At 34.8% G+C, this 13,470-nt stretch overlaps 1 protein-coding gene across 4 annotated transcripts in view; it reads right to left on the reverse strand.

The window, feature by feature from the left end:
• LOC113107093 (protein kinase C zeta type-like) overlaps positions 1-13,470 on the reverse strand; it is a 94,757-nt gene that overhangs the window by 43,424 nt on the left and 37,863 nt on the right. For 3 of the 4 annotated variants that reach the window (XM_026269298.1, XM_026269301.1, XM_026269300.1), the window contains one exon: positions 2,224-2,309. In XM_026269298.1, coding sequence (XP_026125083.1) covers positions 2,224-2,309 — 86 coding nt within the window. Of the gene's footprint in view, positions 1-2,223; positions 2,310-12,022; positions 12,195-13,470 lie in introns of those variants that run through there. The other variant, XM_026269299.1, reaches the window with a different exon arrangement.

Genomic DNA, 13,470 nt, shown 5'->3' on the forward strand with positions numbered 1-13,470 from the left:
CTTATGTTGTTTTGGTGTTCTTCTTTATTTGGCACATGTCCTGCTCAGTAGAAGAATGAAGACTGCTGCAGGAAGAGGTCTGCATTAACATAACCATCCCTTCAGGGATGAGATCTGATTAAAGCCAGGGCATCGCTGCATAACAGAGACATTGCACTCCAGAGCCTCACTCCTTGCCTTTGTACAGGATTTATAATAGTCAGTATGATGCGTTTTGTTTAAGCAATAAAAGACGCTGGAGCTTAAAAACTGTGGCTTAAACCAAACACTGCTCAATCAGACCACTGTCTCAAAACAGCAAATCAAATCATCATCAAATGCTTTCTCCTAGTCAACAGCTCAACAGATAATGATTGAGAGTTCAAGAGTCAGTTTCTTTTTGTAAGAGTCTAACACTTGCTACTACAACTAAATATGCTAACAGTTATGCTAACAGTTGCTAACATCTACTCAATATACAGACATTTATTGTAACAGCCAGATATTCATTAAGTATATTACAATTTAAAAGACAGATAGACATTCACCATAAGTCACTACTACATACAATGTGCTTACAGTTACTACAACAGTAACTTAAAACAGACAGCTGTGGATATTTAGCAAAACAGTTAAACAAGCTAGCAGTTGCTACCACAGCTACTTGAAATAAATGACACAAAAAAAATGTCATTTGAAGGGAAGGGTTAGACACCAAAAATATATTTAATATAATCATATATGAAACAATTAAAAATACTGTTCATAAGTTCGGGTTGGTATAATATTTTTCATGCTTTAATGTTTTTGACAGAAGTATTTTATGCTTACCAAGGCTTAATATATTTACTTTAAAATACTGTAAAAACAGAAAATTGTGAAATATTATTATAATTTAAAATAACTTTTTCGGTTTAAATATATTTTAAAATGTAATTTATTCCTGTGATGACAAAGATTTTTTGCAGCAGTGTTACATGATCCTTCAGATATCATTCTGTTTGTTGATTTACAACTCAAGAAATATCTTTGTATTATTGTCAGTGTTGAAAATAGTTGCTAAATATTTTTATGGCAACTGAAATACTTTTTTCCAGGATTTTTTTAATAAATAAAGTTCAAAATAACAACATTTATTTCTTTTTTTTTTCTTTACATTATAAATTTTAATTTAATGCATCCTTGTTGAATAAAAGTATGCAAAAATAAAATCTTACTGACTTCAAACCTTTGAACAATAGTGCGTACACTAACAAAATTACAGTAAATTTAATGGTAAAACACAGTAAAAATCTGTTATATGGTTACAGTTAAATTCCACATTCTATATACGGTGAATAACCAAAATTGTAATGTAATGTAAATGTAATGTTTTCCTGTTGTTGTTGTTTAAATAAATGTTTCTTGTGTGTTACACCTAATGCTGTTAAATAAATGTTTATTGGATTATTTCAGTATCGTGTGTTACTGTGATGGTGTTTCGTTTTGTGTGTATGACACTGTGCACCTTCTATAGATGGTTTCATCAGTCCACCTGATTTCTGCAGCAAACATATTTTGTTTATCATCGAGAAAAAAAAAAAAAAAAAAATCTACTCTAGAGGGACTTGGCTGTTGTTATTGATTCTATTTTGAGTCTACCGGAAGTTAAGTTAGGGCCACAAAAGCGTGCATGCGCAGTAATGTTTGTTTATGCTGTTGCCGTTGAAACTGTCTATATATGTTATTATTTAAAAACGGCTTGTGTTGGGCTTTGGTTCATCATGTGACTTTCTCATCACCACCTGCATTTATTGGTAATCAGTATACTGCAAAGGTACAAAACAGATTTCAGTACTTCAATATGTTGGTATATTAACATTATATCAGTTGATGAAAATACGGAATTTAACTGTAAATTATAGTTTAAACCATAAAACCAAAAATGTTGCTACCATATTTTGTACTATAAAAATCTGGCAACCACACCAGCTGTTTTTTTTTTTTTACCGTAAATTTTATGGATTTTTTTTTTTACAATGTACACTATCTGTATTCTAATAAAAAAGGTAGATTGTATTTAAACATGACTAGCAAATTTGTACACTATAACAGGACACTTCTCATTTTATATGTATGATATTTGCCATAAACAAGATTTATCAATACACAACAAACTTTACATCTAAATAAAGTGTGAACACATGAAGTATCCAATTAAACACCATTATTCATATTGGAGAAGACCAGAGGACTTTAACGTACCCTGTTAAAGCGCTTGGCCTGGAAGAGGTGTCCGTTCACCCGGTACAGCTTCCTCCATCGTCTAGCTCCACGGCGGTAGATCGATTCTAGGAGAGAGAGGAAACGGTTGTATAGGAGCAGCATGAAGACTCGAGGAATGAAAAAAATCAATCCCAACACGGAATGAGAGAAGTGGATTCAAAGAAGAGCGACAGAATAATGGAGATGGACAGAGTTATGGTTGGTCTTGACCCTGAACGAAGATGGATTTGAACTGCAACTGGATGAAAACATGTCCCACTCAAAACCACGGAAAAAGGCTATCAATCCCTCCCTCTATCTTGCTCTCTTTCGTTGCGTCCCTGTCTCCATCTGACCCACCCTCGTCTTCTCACACTCTCATTTCTTTTCTCGTCGTTCTGTTATTCCCTGCAGCATCATGTTGGTCACATGTCAACTGTCTAATGCAAAAAGAGACAAGCATATACATTGACCTAAATTGAATTAACTAGAATGAGATTTTGATCTGCTGCCTAGGGGTTTGTCTTGACATGAATGATGACCTTTTTTGGAGATTTCTGAGCAGAACTGTCTGAAAAAAATACTGAATGCACCTGAATTCACACACTGTAAATATTATTGCCCTAAATATTATGCTCAAGTAGGATTTATGTGTCCAAAATAGAGCGTTGATATAGTATGCCAAGGTTCTCATGTCAGTCCAAACCTATATGATATTCTGTGGAACAAGATATTATGATCTATGTATTTGTCACAATGAAAGCCAGTGGGGTCCAAAACAACATTTATGGACACTTTTAAATCTTTTTGACAAGGTCATGCAGGTTTAGAACAACACAAGAGTAAATGATGACAGAATTTTTAATTTTCATAATTGCTTTGCGCTAAGTCTCTCCTTAAAAAAAAGGATTATATTCAAAAATCAGTATTATAAGAAAATGTTTATTATTTTCCCATGTCACCTTCACAAAGATATCCCAATGTTAAATAAATAATGATATTTAAACTCTTTGAAAGACAAACATTGTCCTCACTGGTGACCCACAGGTACCTCAGACAGCCCTATTTCCCTCTGTTATTACACTCTTATCTAATGTTCCAGTTAAGATGGCAGACCATCATCATTTTCAAGCGTAAAGGAGAGACTGTGAATTGTGCTCGAGCCCTGGAGATTTGCTGTGTCTGCTGCCGTTTCATGTTTCTGCCCTCAACTGCAGCTCAGTTACGTAAAACCAATAAATATTGAAATACTGTCGAAACTTTCAAGTGTCAGCCACTAATGAGCACCGGAGGAGATTCAAAGGCCTGGGACGCTTGTGTGTATGAGAGAGCGAGATCTAAGCAAAATGAGAAAATGAAAGTCTGCATTAAGCCTTCAAAAAATAACGTGTGGCATAAAATAGTGCTTGAATATTAAAACATAACTCCAATAATAATAATATCAATTCAGCTTTGGAGTGTACTAAGCCTAAAATGGAAGTAAAACAACACTCATCACATATACACCAAACACACAGATTCAAGCATTCAAAGTGTCTTGCATCTAAATTTCACAACATGAATGATTTATTAATAGAGCATGATAAAGCTGAAACTCACACGGTGTCAGAGAGGAATAACTGATGCCCCAACAGAGCGGTTACACACAAGAGGAGAAGAGCAGAGTTTTAAAACTTTAACATCAAACCATTGTTTGATGTCATTGTTGAACTGCCATTGCTTTATATGGGCAAGACAACATTTTCTATCTCTTTCTGGGTGGATTATATAATACAAGGAAAATCTTGGACAAAGAAAATCAAAGAACACATGAAAACAAATCAGAATCTTGTTCCTTAAGAATCATGTTCTTATCACTGGTCAGATTGACCTGCCTCGAACTCACATCATCGGTTGAACCAAAATGAGTGCTGTCTGTCAGGCTGGTTAAACAGACAGAGCTACTTCTGACAGTGCCACAGAGCCACAGTTTTGACACCTTCGTAAACTTATTAATTCATCATTTAATTATAGTTTTGTCCACATATTAAGCTGAGAGAATAAAAAATACTAATTTCTTGTATGGAAGTGATGCCCAGTTATTATAGGTACAATAAAATACTAAAATATCCATCGGTATTTATATAAATTAATATTCAGCATCTTGCCCTGCCTTGATACTGGTTTTCACATGCCAAAAGTGTAATGCATTAAATCATAACAAAGATGACTTCCATTCAAAATTTTGAGGTAGGTAAGATTTTCTCTTAATTCTCACCAAGACTGCATTTATTTCATCAAAAAATACAGCAATATTGTGAAATAGTATTATGATTTAAAGTAACTGTTTATTAACTCCTTGTGATGAAAAAGCTGATTTCTTCCTTATGATTATCAATGCTGCTTACTCTTTGTCATACAACCATCACACATTTTTCAGGATTCTTTGCAAAACGGAAAGTTTAAAAGAGCAGCATTTAATTGAACTACACATTTTGCAACATTATAAATGTTTTTAACGTCACTTATAGCCAATTTAATTAATTTCAATTATTTTTTACTGAACCTACATTTTTGAGTGGTTTGAGTTCATATCTTATATCTTATTAAATATCTTAAATATAATAGCAATAACACCTGTAGTGTAAGACTACTTGATAACTTTTTCACCTGAAGTCCAAAGTGGACTTAATACGTGAGAAAATGCTACAGAAATACTGAACATGGCACATTAAAAATGTATATATTTCTTGATTTTCTCCAACAAATGTTTGAAACAGCCAGACTCCACACTCTACCTTCTACCAGCAAACAAAACAACACAATGTTCCTCTCCTTCAACAAAGCAGTGACAGACCTCAACAGAACTACAAACGATCATCCCCCTCACAGAGCACAGCGCTGCTGCAACTCAAGAACAGCTGCTCAGGAAACAGCTACGTGTTTGCTATCATAATCATCCAGATGGCCACAGAAACACCTGTTATTCGACCTGTATATGTGTGAAGTCCATTCCGACATCTTGGCTCAGAAACTGGCCACACAACAATGCCTCGTTTCTGAAAGTCAGAAGAAATCATGTATTTCGTTATGATCTACAGTACCTCAGTGAAGTGTTTCCTCTCAAACCCACAATTGTCACAGTCGGATATGGCCTCATAAAGTCCTATAAAACCAAAGTAACTGTAAATGTAAACTTGGCTCTGACTTGCACTGGAAAACTTGCCACATCTTTCTAGACATGTTAGTGATTGAGTCACAATGATGCATTCAAGTGATTCACTTATGAAGGAACTGCTTTTAAAGCCTCTTTCCCGCGTTAGTGGAGTGGAACAGATACCAATCGCCTGGAAACGGCCTGGTTGAGGGTGCGGCGGGCACAAATTCAATTTTTCCATCATCGCCATGGCAACAAACACTCTCTCCTGTGCCATGCGTGGCAGATGCCAGCAGCTCTGGTGGACGGGGATCCGGCGGTGAGAGTCGATACTCAGATAAACACAACACAAGCAATAATAAACTGAACATCCAGCAATGTCTACAACAACAAAAAAAAGCGGTTTGCCAAATGTTGTGCAACAAAATGCATCACTGACAACACTGAAATGCAAAAACAGGCATCAAAGGAACATCAAAAATAAGAAGTCGGAGCTCTAGTTTAAAACTAGACGCTTCTCTGAGCTCCATTAAATCGGAGGAGTCTCTTTTATATAAGCGGGTTGGTTTGTAGATATTTGCATCATAAGTGCACTTTTTCTTTATTCCCTCCAGCTTTAACTGGTAAAGCGTGCCGCTAGCAATGCCAAGGTCATCGCTCGAGTTGCAGAGAGCACATAAATCGACAAGGTTTGCCTTGAAAGTCGCTTGGGATAAAAGCATCAGCCAGATAAAGAAATAATTCTCCGGCAGAATGTGATGGAAAAAAACAAAAGCTGTATAATTGATCTTTCTCTCTTCTCTTTCTGTACAAAAAGAGCTGGATCTACGCACGTCTTCTCAAATCTCAAAGTGTTTGATCTTGCAAAACCTTCGCAGGCCTCAGACAGCATCAAATCATCACAAACAAACACTAGACGACTGTCCTGAATAGACTGCATTAATGCAAACTGAACACAGTACAGTACCAAAAACGGCTTACTGACCAAAAGTAAACAAAAAATGTAATAAAATTTAATATTATTATTTTATTTTTTTAATTTAATTTTTAATTTCAGAAGTGCAAACACTGGGATTACCGGTAATAATGAATTAGTATTTGCCAGATTAATAAGTAACATAAGTTTAGAGCTGTACATATACAGATCTTGTGAGTATGCATACGTACTGTATTAGGGATGCACGATAATATCGGCACAACATCGGTATCGGCCGATAAAAGCTTAAAATGACCATTATCGGTATCGGCCGATATGAATATTTCTGCCGATGAGCCAAACCGATATTCTCCAAGTGAAATAATTGACCTGTTTTTCAGATGTGAATGTCTGTCTACATTTGTAAAATAATAAATTTATGGTAGAATCAATACAGAAGAGATACATGGATTTCTCTTCAGTAAAATTAAAGTTTAAATATATCAGTATATATTTGTAAATATATCAGTATATATTTGTATATATATCGGTATATATTTGTATATATATCGATATCGGTATCGGCATCGGCCAAAATTATTTAGAAAATATCGGCATATCGAATATCGGCCAAAATCCAATATCGTGCATCCCTATACTGTATATTTACCTGTAAATATGATACTTGCTAATATATATGTATATATATATATATATTATATACACAGCACAGGGGTGCACAATATGAAAAACTTATATCACAATATGCATAATTTTATAATTTCAAAGTTATTTTTGCTTTAAGTAAGGTCTTTATGATACCATAGAAAATTCATAATTCTTGTCACCAGAATCAATAAATCACAAAAAAACTAATACTAGTCTAAAACTCAAGCTCACCGAAGAAAAGTCAGCAATTAAATAATTAAATTACGAGCAATAGAACAAATAGAATAGGAAACAAAACAGTACAAACAAGGGTTACGACCAGGCAAGAGGAAGGACCCGCATAAATATTAGAGCAGCTTTCCAGTGATGGAGAGAACTCAAGGAGCGAGAAGGGCTCGAATCGGACTCCAAGGTTGCGTTGTTTCTTCTTGATGGGTGAGTAAAGTTGATTTGGCTAAGTTTCACACAACTTGTACGTGTTGGCTTTTTGTTTGAATATGCTTGTGTGTTATCGTCACTTGTTTTTGCGATCATCATTTCCATGATTGTGTACTTACAGGTGAGGTGGAGATTTCAAAATAAGGGCTCTTTCACTGCTGATTGCGTTTTAACGGCTTAAAAGCACTTGTTTTTAAGCGGCAATGCTTAAAACAAATGTGCAAATTGTACGTTTTCGTGACCTATGATTTCATGTGAGCGTGTAACTGCTATGGAGAATATTGTCCAAAATCTCTACCAGTTGACAAAGTTCTGCCGGTTAATCACGTCTACTGGTGTATCACCCACCCCTATATACACATACTCCATATATTAGCAAGAAAAAAAAACTGATTTATTAACAACTGATTTATTTATTTTTGAGCTAAGTATCTATAAATGATTTCCCCCTTTCTGGAGACCTTTTTTTTTCTCAGAACACCAGATGATGTTGATGTCACAACTCATGATTACACAGCAACACCTTTGCTTTATGTGTCCATGTGTGTGTGAGAAAGTGAGGGGGTAATTAAAAAGAGAGAGCCGAAATCTTTAGTGTTGTCATCGCTGAGATCTATCTCTAATCTTATTAACTTCACCCCTACTGGGAGAGACCAACAGAAATCACACTGTGCTGTTGCCATAGTTACCCTGCACTATTTTTTGTCATTATTTCTAACATTGGACACAGAGAGAGAGAGAGAGAGAGAGGGAGAGAGAGAAAGTACTCCATGTCCACAACCAGCATCTCTCAGGCAGTAGAAATCACATGACCATTTCAGCTGCGCATTTACTGCTTCTTCCTGAGGTAAGAAGAACAGCCAAAAAACAGCCACGAAAATAAATATTTCACAGATTTCACTTTTTGTTAAGCTATTGTATGGCTTCTGACAACTTAAATATAGTCCTCAAGACCTCTTTTAAGGCTCCATTATATAGCAAAATTGAGAATGGTTTGGAATTTAAAAAATGATTTGAAGTAATTTAAAAGAAAATCAGGTCACAACAAAGTTTGTTTGGAGTTTTTTTTTTCAGGAGTTCAAACAGCTTGCCAAAGGAAACTTTCTGGAAAAGTAAACAACATATTTATGTATTCATCTAAATGCAGCTCCCAGCAGGTTCAGGATGTATGCTAACACTAAATCGCTGCTCAGGTATTTCAAAATTAAGAATGAAAAAACACTTTGCAATAAGTACATTAGGGCTTTTATAGTAGGGTAACCAGGCATACCAATTTTTCGAGATGAGAACAGAGCACTATTATCATCAATTATCAAAAGAGACAGCATTATTGGTTACAGGTAGTTACATACTACAGTATGTTCAAAACAAAGTAATACTGTTTGTGTGCACTGTATAAGAAGGCATGATAAGGCTGTGGGATTGTTTTGACCACAATATTAAACATTCCTGAAACTTCCTTCAACATAACTCTGAAATGAATAATATAAAAACAAACTAATCAGTTACACTTGCATGATTACATTAGCAGAAAGCACATATTTTGTGGTCACAATAAGCCTAAAATAACAAGTGTGACTAGGGATAGAAAAGATCTATTTCCAAAAGCACACGCTTAAATTTGGAAAAATAACTGAACTCACAGTTTGTGAACATTTTAAGTACAATTATTAAACAAATGTTAAACATATTTATTAAATGCTGTTTTATTTAGTTCTCATATTTATTGTTTTATTTTTAAAGTGTTTTTGTGAAGCCATAATTTTGTTATATTACTGTTTTTATTTGTTTGCTATTACTATTTTTCATTGATTTTTTGTGATTTTTATAAAAAATAAATTAGGGTATTAAAAAAACTAACTTTGATCCTCAAACATCACTAATTATGATATTAATATATGGAAACCACAATAATTAAAAAATGAAAACATACAAACATATATTGTCCCCATTTTTTAATTCGTAGATAACCACAAGTGAGATTTCAGTGATATTTTAACCACTGAACTATGAAATGTCCCCAGTTTTCATTTCAGATATCTAGCCACCTTACTTCATAGTGCATTTTTGGTCCTGTTTGTATGTTTGTTTATGTAAGTGGTAATATTTTTGTTTAGTACAGAAAAAAAAATAGCAGTATAGGTTTGGAAAGATATGAAAGTGACTAAAGAATGACTGAATTTAAATTTACATGTAAGCTATTCTTTTGCACCTTGGAAATGACTTTTCTTTTCTAAAGACACATAAAAGGTCACACGGGCGAGGACAAATCATTTTAACCAATAACATCTTGGCCAGTGCATTTCATGATTCAATCAAACCCTGATGGGTAAAACTAAGTTATATCGAAAAATAATTTCCCACTGAAATTCTATTTCACGTGGAAATGCATTACACTGTAGAAGGTAAATGCATGGAAAAATCATCACGGTGAAAACATTCATCACAAGACTTCAGCACTTACTGTACATATAATACGACGGTTTAGTAAGGAAAATGACTGTGTTCTTTTGCTCTTGTGAATGACTCTAATCATAACCGTGCTCTCATTCTCCATCCCTGCTGTCCTTAATTGCCCTTGTGTCTTTAACGACTGCACTTAACCGGGGACACCAATGCTCAGTCAGAGCAGGCTCGTGAACCTACACCCGTCTTTATAAATCTGCCCTTGCTCCAGTGGATGGAGGGCGACGCTGCACCCGAGGGTATAAGCAGGACTGGAATAGAGTCTACGCTGGCATTCTCCACACCGAACTGAATTAGCACATCTGAGATGCGATCACACGACGAAACTAAGTCAAGTCAGTTGTTATCAGTCATCACTGTGACCGCAGACACACACACGGTGGACTTAACATATTCATTTGACCTGGTTAATCAGAGCTGGAATCATGCCAGATCGTTCTTTACTCAATCACACACAGTCATCTTTCATCTGTGATGTCAGAAGACAGATGACAGGCGTCCTCTGACTGCTGTACAGATCATATGTTCCCTGATTATGACTATAAATGAGAAAGACGGGTGTTACAAACAGCATGACAATTAAAAAAAGATTTTAAATAAATGCTGTTCTTTTGAATTTTCTATTAAATAAATGTTATGCTATTTAATAATGTTTCTTGAGCACCAAATCGGCATAAAAGAATGATTTCTGAAGGCTCATTTAACACTGAAGACTGGAGGAATGATGCTGAAAATTCTGATTTGCCATCATAATAATAAATAGCAATTTAAAAAAAAATCTATTTATACAGAAAATAGTCGTTTTAACTTGTAATAATATGTTAACTTGTAAAAATATGTTTTAAATGCTTTTTGACTAAATAAATGCAGCGTGGATGGGGTGGTTGCTTTCAAAAACATACAAAAAAAACGTACTAACCCCAAATATTTAATATATAATTTAAAAGACAAAAAGAAAAGAAAAAAAAAAAAATCACAGGCAAATCATTAGAGCGGTTTCATTAAAGTTTTAGTTAAAGTGTCAGAAATCTCTATTGTATAATAATATTAAAGCAAACTTAACAATTCTTCTGTGCATCTTTAACACTAATGACAATAATGCATCAGAGAACTTTCTGAGACACTTGTGAACATTTCACTAGATGAAATATGAGACAGATGTGCCATTAATGGTAGGCTTCATGGCAGAGAACCAGATCTCTAACCTTAAACTGAACAATGGCTTTGCAGCCGGAAAGTCTGCCCTAGATTGCATTGAATATCTGCTTCTAGCGATGAAAAGAGAGTAAGAACTGGAGTTATGGAATAATCAGACTTCGTCTACCCATCAAAACCCATCTCACGTTCATAAATAAACAACATGAAAAGAAGACTGGATTAACTTTCATTTGCAGCTAAGAAATGTTATTTAAATCTAGTTGATTGTTTTCTCTTCTTAGTTGATCTCTGCTGAATCCACAAAGAGACTGTTACTATGTCCCAAAACCCAGACATATCATAGCTGTTTTTCTCTGGCAAAGGCTGTTCAAAATGTCACTAATGTATATAGCACATACTATATATATATATATATATATAATATTGACTTACATATAAATTTACACAGTATATCACACATTACTGAAATTCAATGAAATAGTTGAAAGTAACTTACTTATTTTACCCAAAACTTTGTGCTATGGAAAGAAAACTTAAAAATTACATTTTAATTAGAAATGTTTTACTGGTTTCCCAGCTTAAATATGCAAACATCCTTTAAAGAAGATTAATTTTGTTTATAAGCAATGCTGCAATCGAAATTAAGACTTCTTTCAAAGACTGCATATTGCACATGAATGCTTTTTTTCACTTGTCTAAAGTAGAAATTATTTTTAAATATCTGCCAGTGCATGAAGGCAAAAAACACTCATATTAAAGACAGATTCTCTGCAAACAAGCCATAAAATCTTACACAGTGTCGTTTCTCAAGTCCATTTTGTTTCAAAGATTTTAAGATATTTAAAATAAGACAAAATAAACAGTGTAGATCAGGTTATTAGAGTATCTCCCATCATCTCCCATGCAATTTGCTTAGAGTTGCTAGTGAATTCCAAAACATCTCAAATTAATCTCAAAACTTATTTTCTATCCATTTCACATCCCTCTCCCCCCACTAAGAGAAGTGCTGTGGATACCTCCTTCGACAGTCGGAGAGCACACCAGTGTTGCGTCACCCCACATTCTTCCTCCACTTCCTCCTCCAGTCAGAGGAACCACAATGAGGGAACACAACGGGATGAGAGGTAGAGTTTCACCATGCGAGTCCTGGATAGACACGCAGAAGCCCACCATAGTGTGCCACGCTGACCCAGAAAGCTCCAGCCTCTGTGAGGGTCTTTGTCTGGGGAGCGTGTAAAGGCAGGAGGCTCAGAGAGCAGGACCAGTTCAAATGGGTTTGACTCACTTCCACACATTGTTGGTCAGGCTGGCAGGAAGATGATAAAGGGGGCTTTCCTTTGCTGTGCTGAGGGTGTTTAAGATCAAATCATGTAGTGGGATGAACAGCCGGGACTGAAGCGCCCGACTGGAACGCATCAGGAGCACAACATTTCAGCGCTCTCTGTATAGGGGCCCTTATACACTCACTAGCTGCGTTTACATGGACCCTACTAATCCGATCGTAATAGGACTAGCAGCACAATCAGAATTAAAAAGTCATATTTAAACACATCAACAGATTGAAAAATAATTAGAAATTAAAGGGATAGTTTAGCCAAAAATAAAGATTCTGCCATCATTTACTCACTCTGTTGTTGTTCAAAAACTGTACGACTTTCTTTTTCTTCTGTGGTACATTAAAAGATATTAAAAAGATAGTTGGCACCTAAGAAGTTTTGGTTCCTATTGACTTCCAATGTATAGACAAAAAACACAATGGAAGTCAATGAGAAAGAAAACTGTTTTATTATCAAATGTCTTCTTTTGTGTTGAGCAGAAGTCATATTTTTAGTTTATTTTTTGTTGTTTTGAGCATAAATCTAAAAAAATTATTTATGTGATTTATGTTCAAAACAAGAAATCTACTTTGAAATAAACAAAATAATAATTATTCATTCAGTTCAATTCAATATTAATATTATAAATAAATATTTGAGTGAGTGGATAAATAAATGAAAAAAATGCAGTGATATTGCTGCATAAACCTGCCAAAACCAGAAATAAATCCAGAAACAAATTTCAAATCTCTAGCAGCGATGTGAAGTCAGTTATTAACTAAATCTGGCAACAGTTACAGCCATGACTTCAGAGCTTCCTGAGAAGATCAGGACTTAAGATGACCTTTATTTAACTTATAATGCCCTCAAATAAAACTATCTAAAGGGGCCATATCATGGAAAGCAGGATTTTCCTCCCTCTTTAAAAGACAAATAGTAAATTCGATTGGTAAAAAAAAGAAAAAAGAGTTTATCCAATCATGGCAGAGGACATTTACACAAATCAGAAAACTGAAAGATTTCGCTACTGTTCTTTTAAAGCTTGTCAGAATATGGTGCAAGAAACCCTGACTTACATTATTAGAGGGATTCCAAAGAAAAGCAATGCTATAAAAGTGTAGAAAATTATATTTTAGCAAATAATGGGG

The sequence above is a fragment of the Carassius auratus genome, chromosome 8 (assembly GCF_003368295.1).
Source record: "Carassius auratus strain Wakin chromosome 8, ASM336829v1, whole genome shotgun sequence".
Taxonomy (NCBI): domain Eukaryota; kingdom Metazoa; phylum Chordata; class Actinopteri; order Cypriniformes; family Cyprinidae; genus Carassius; species Carassius auratus.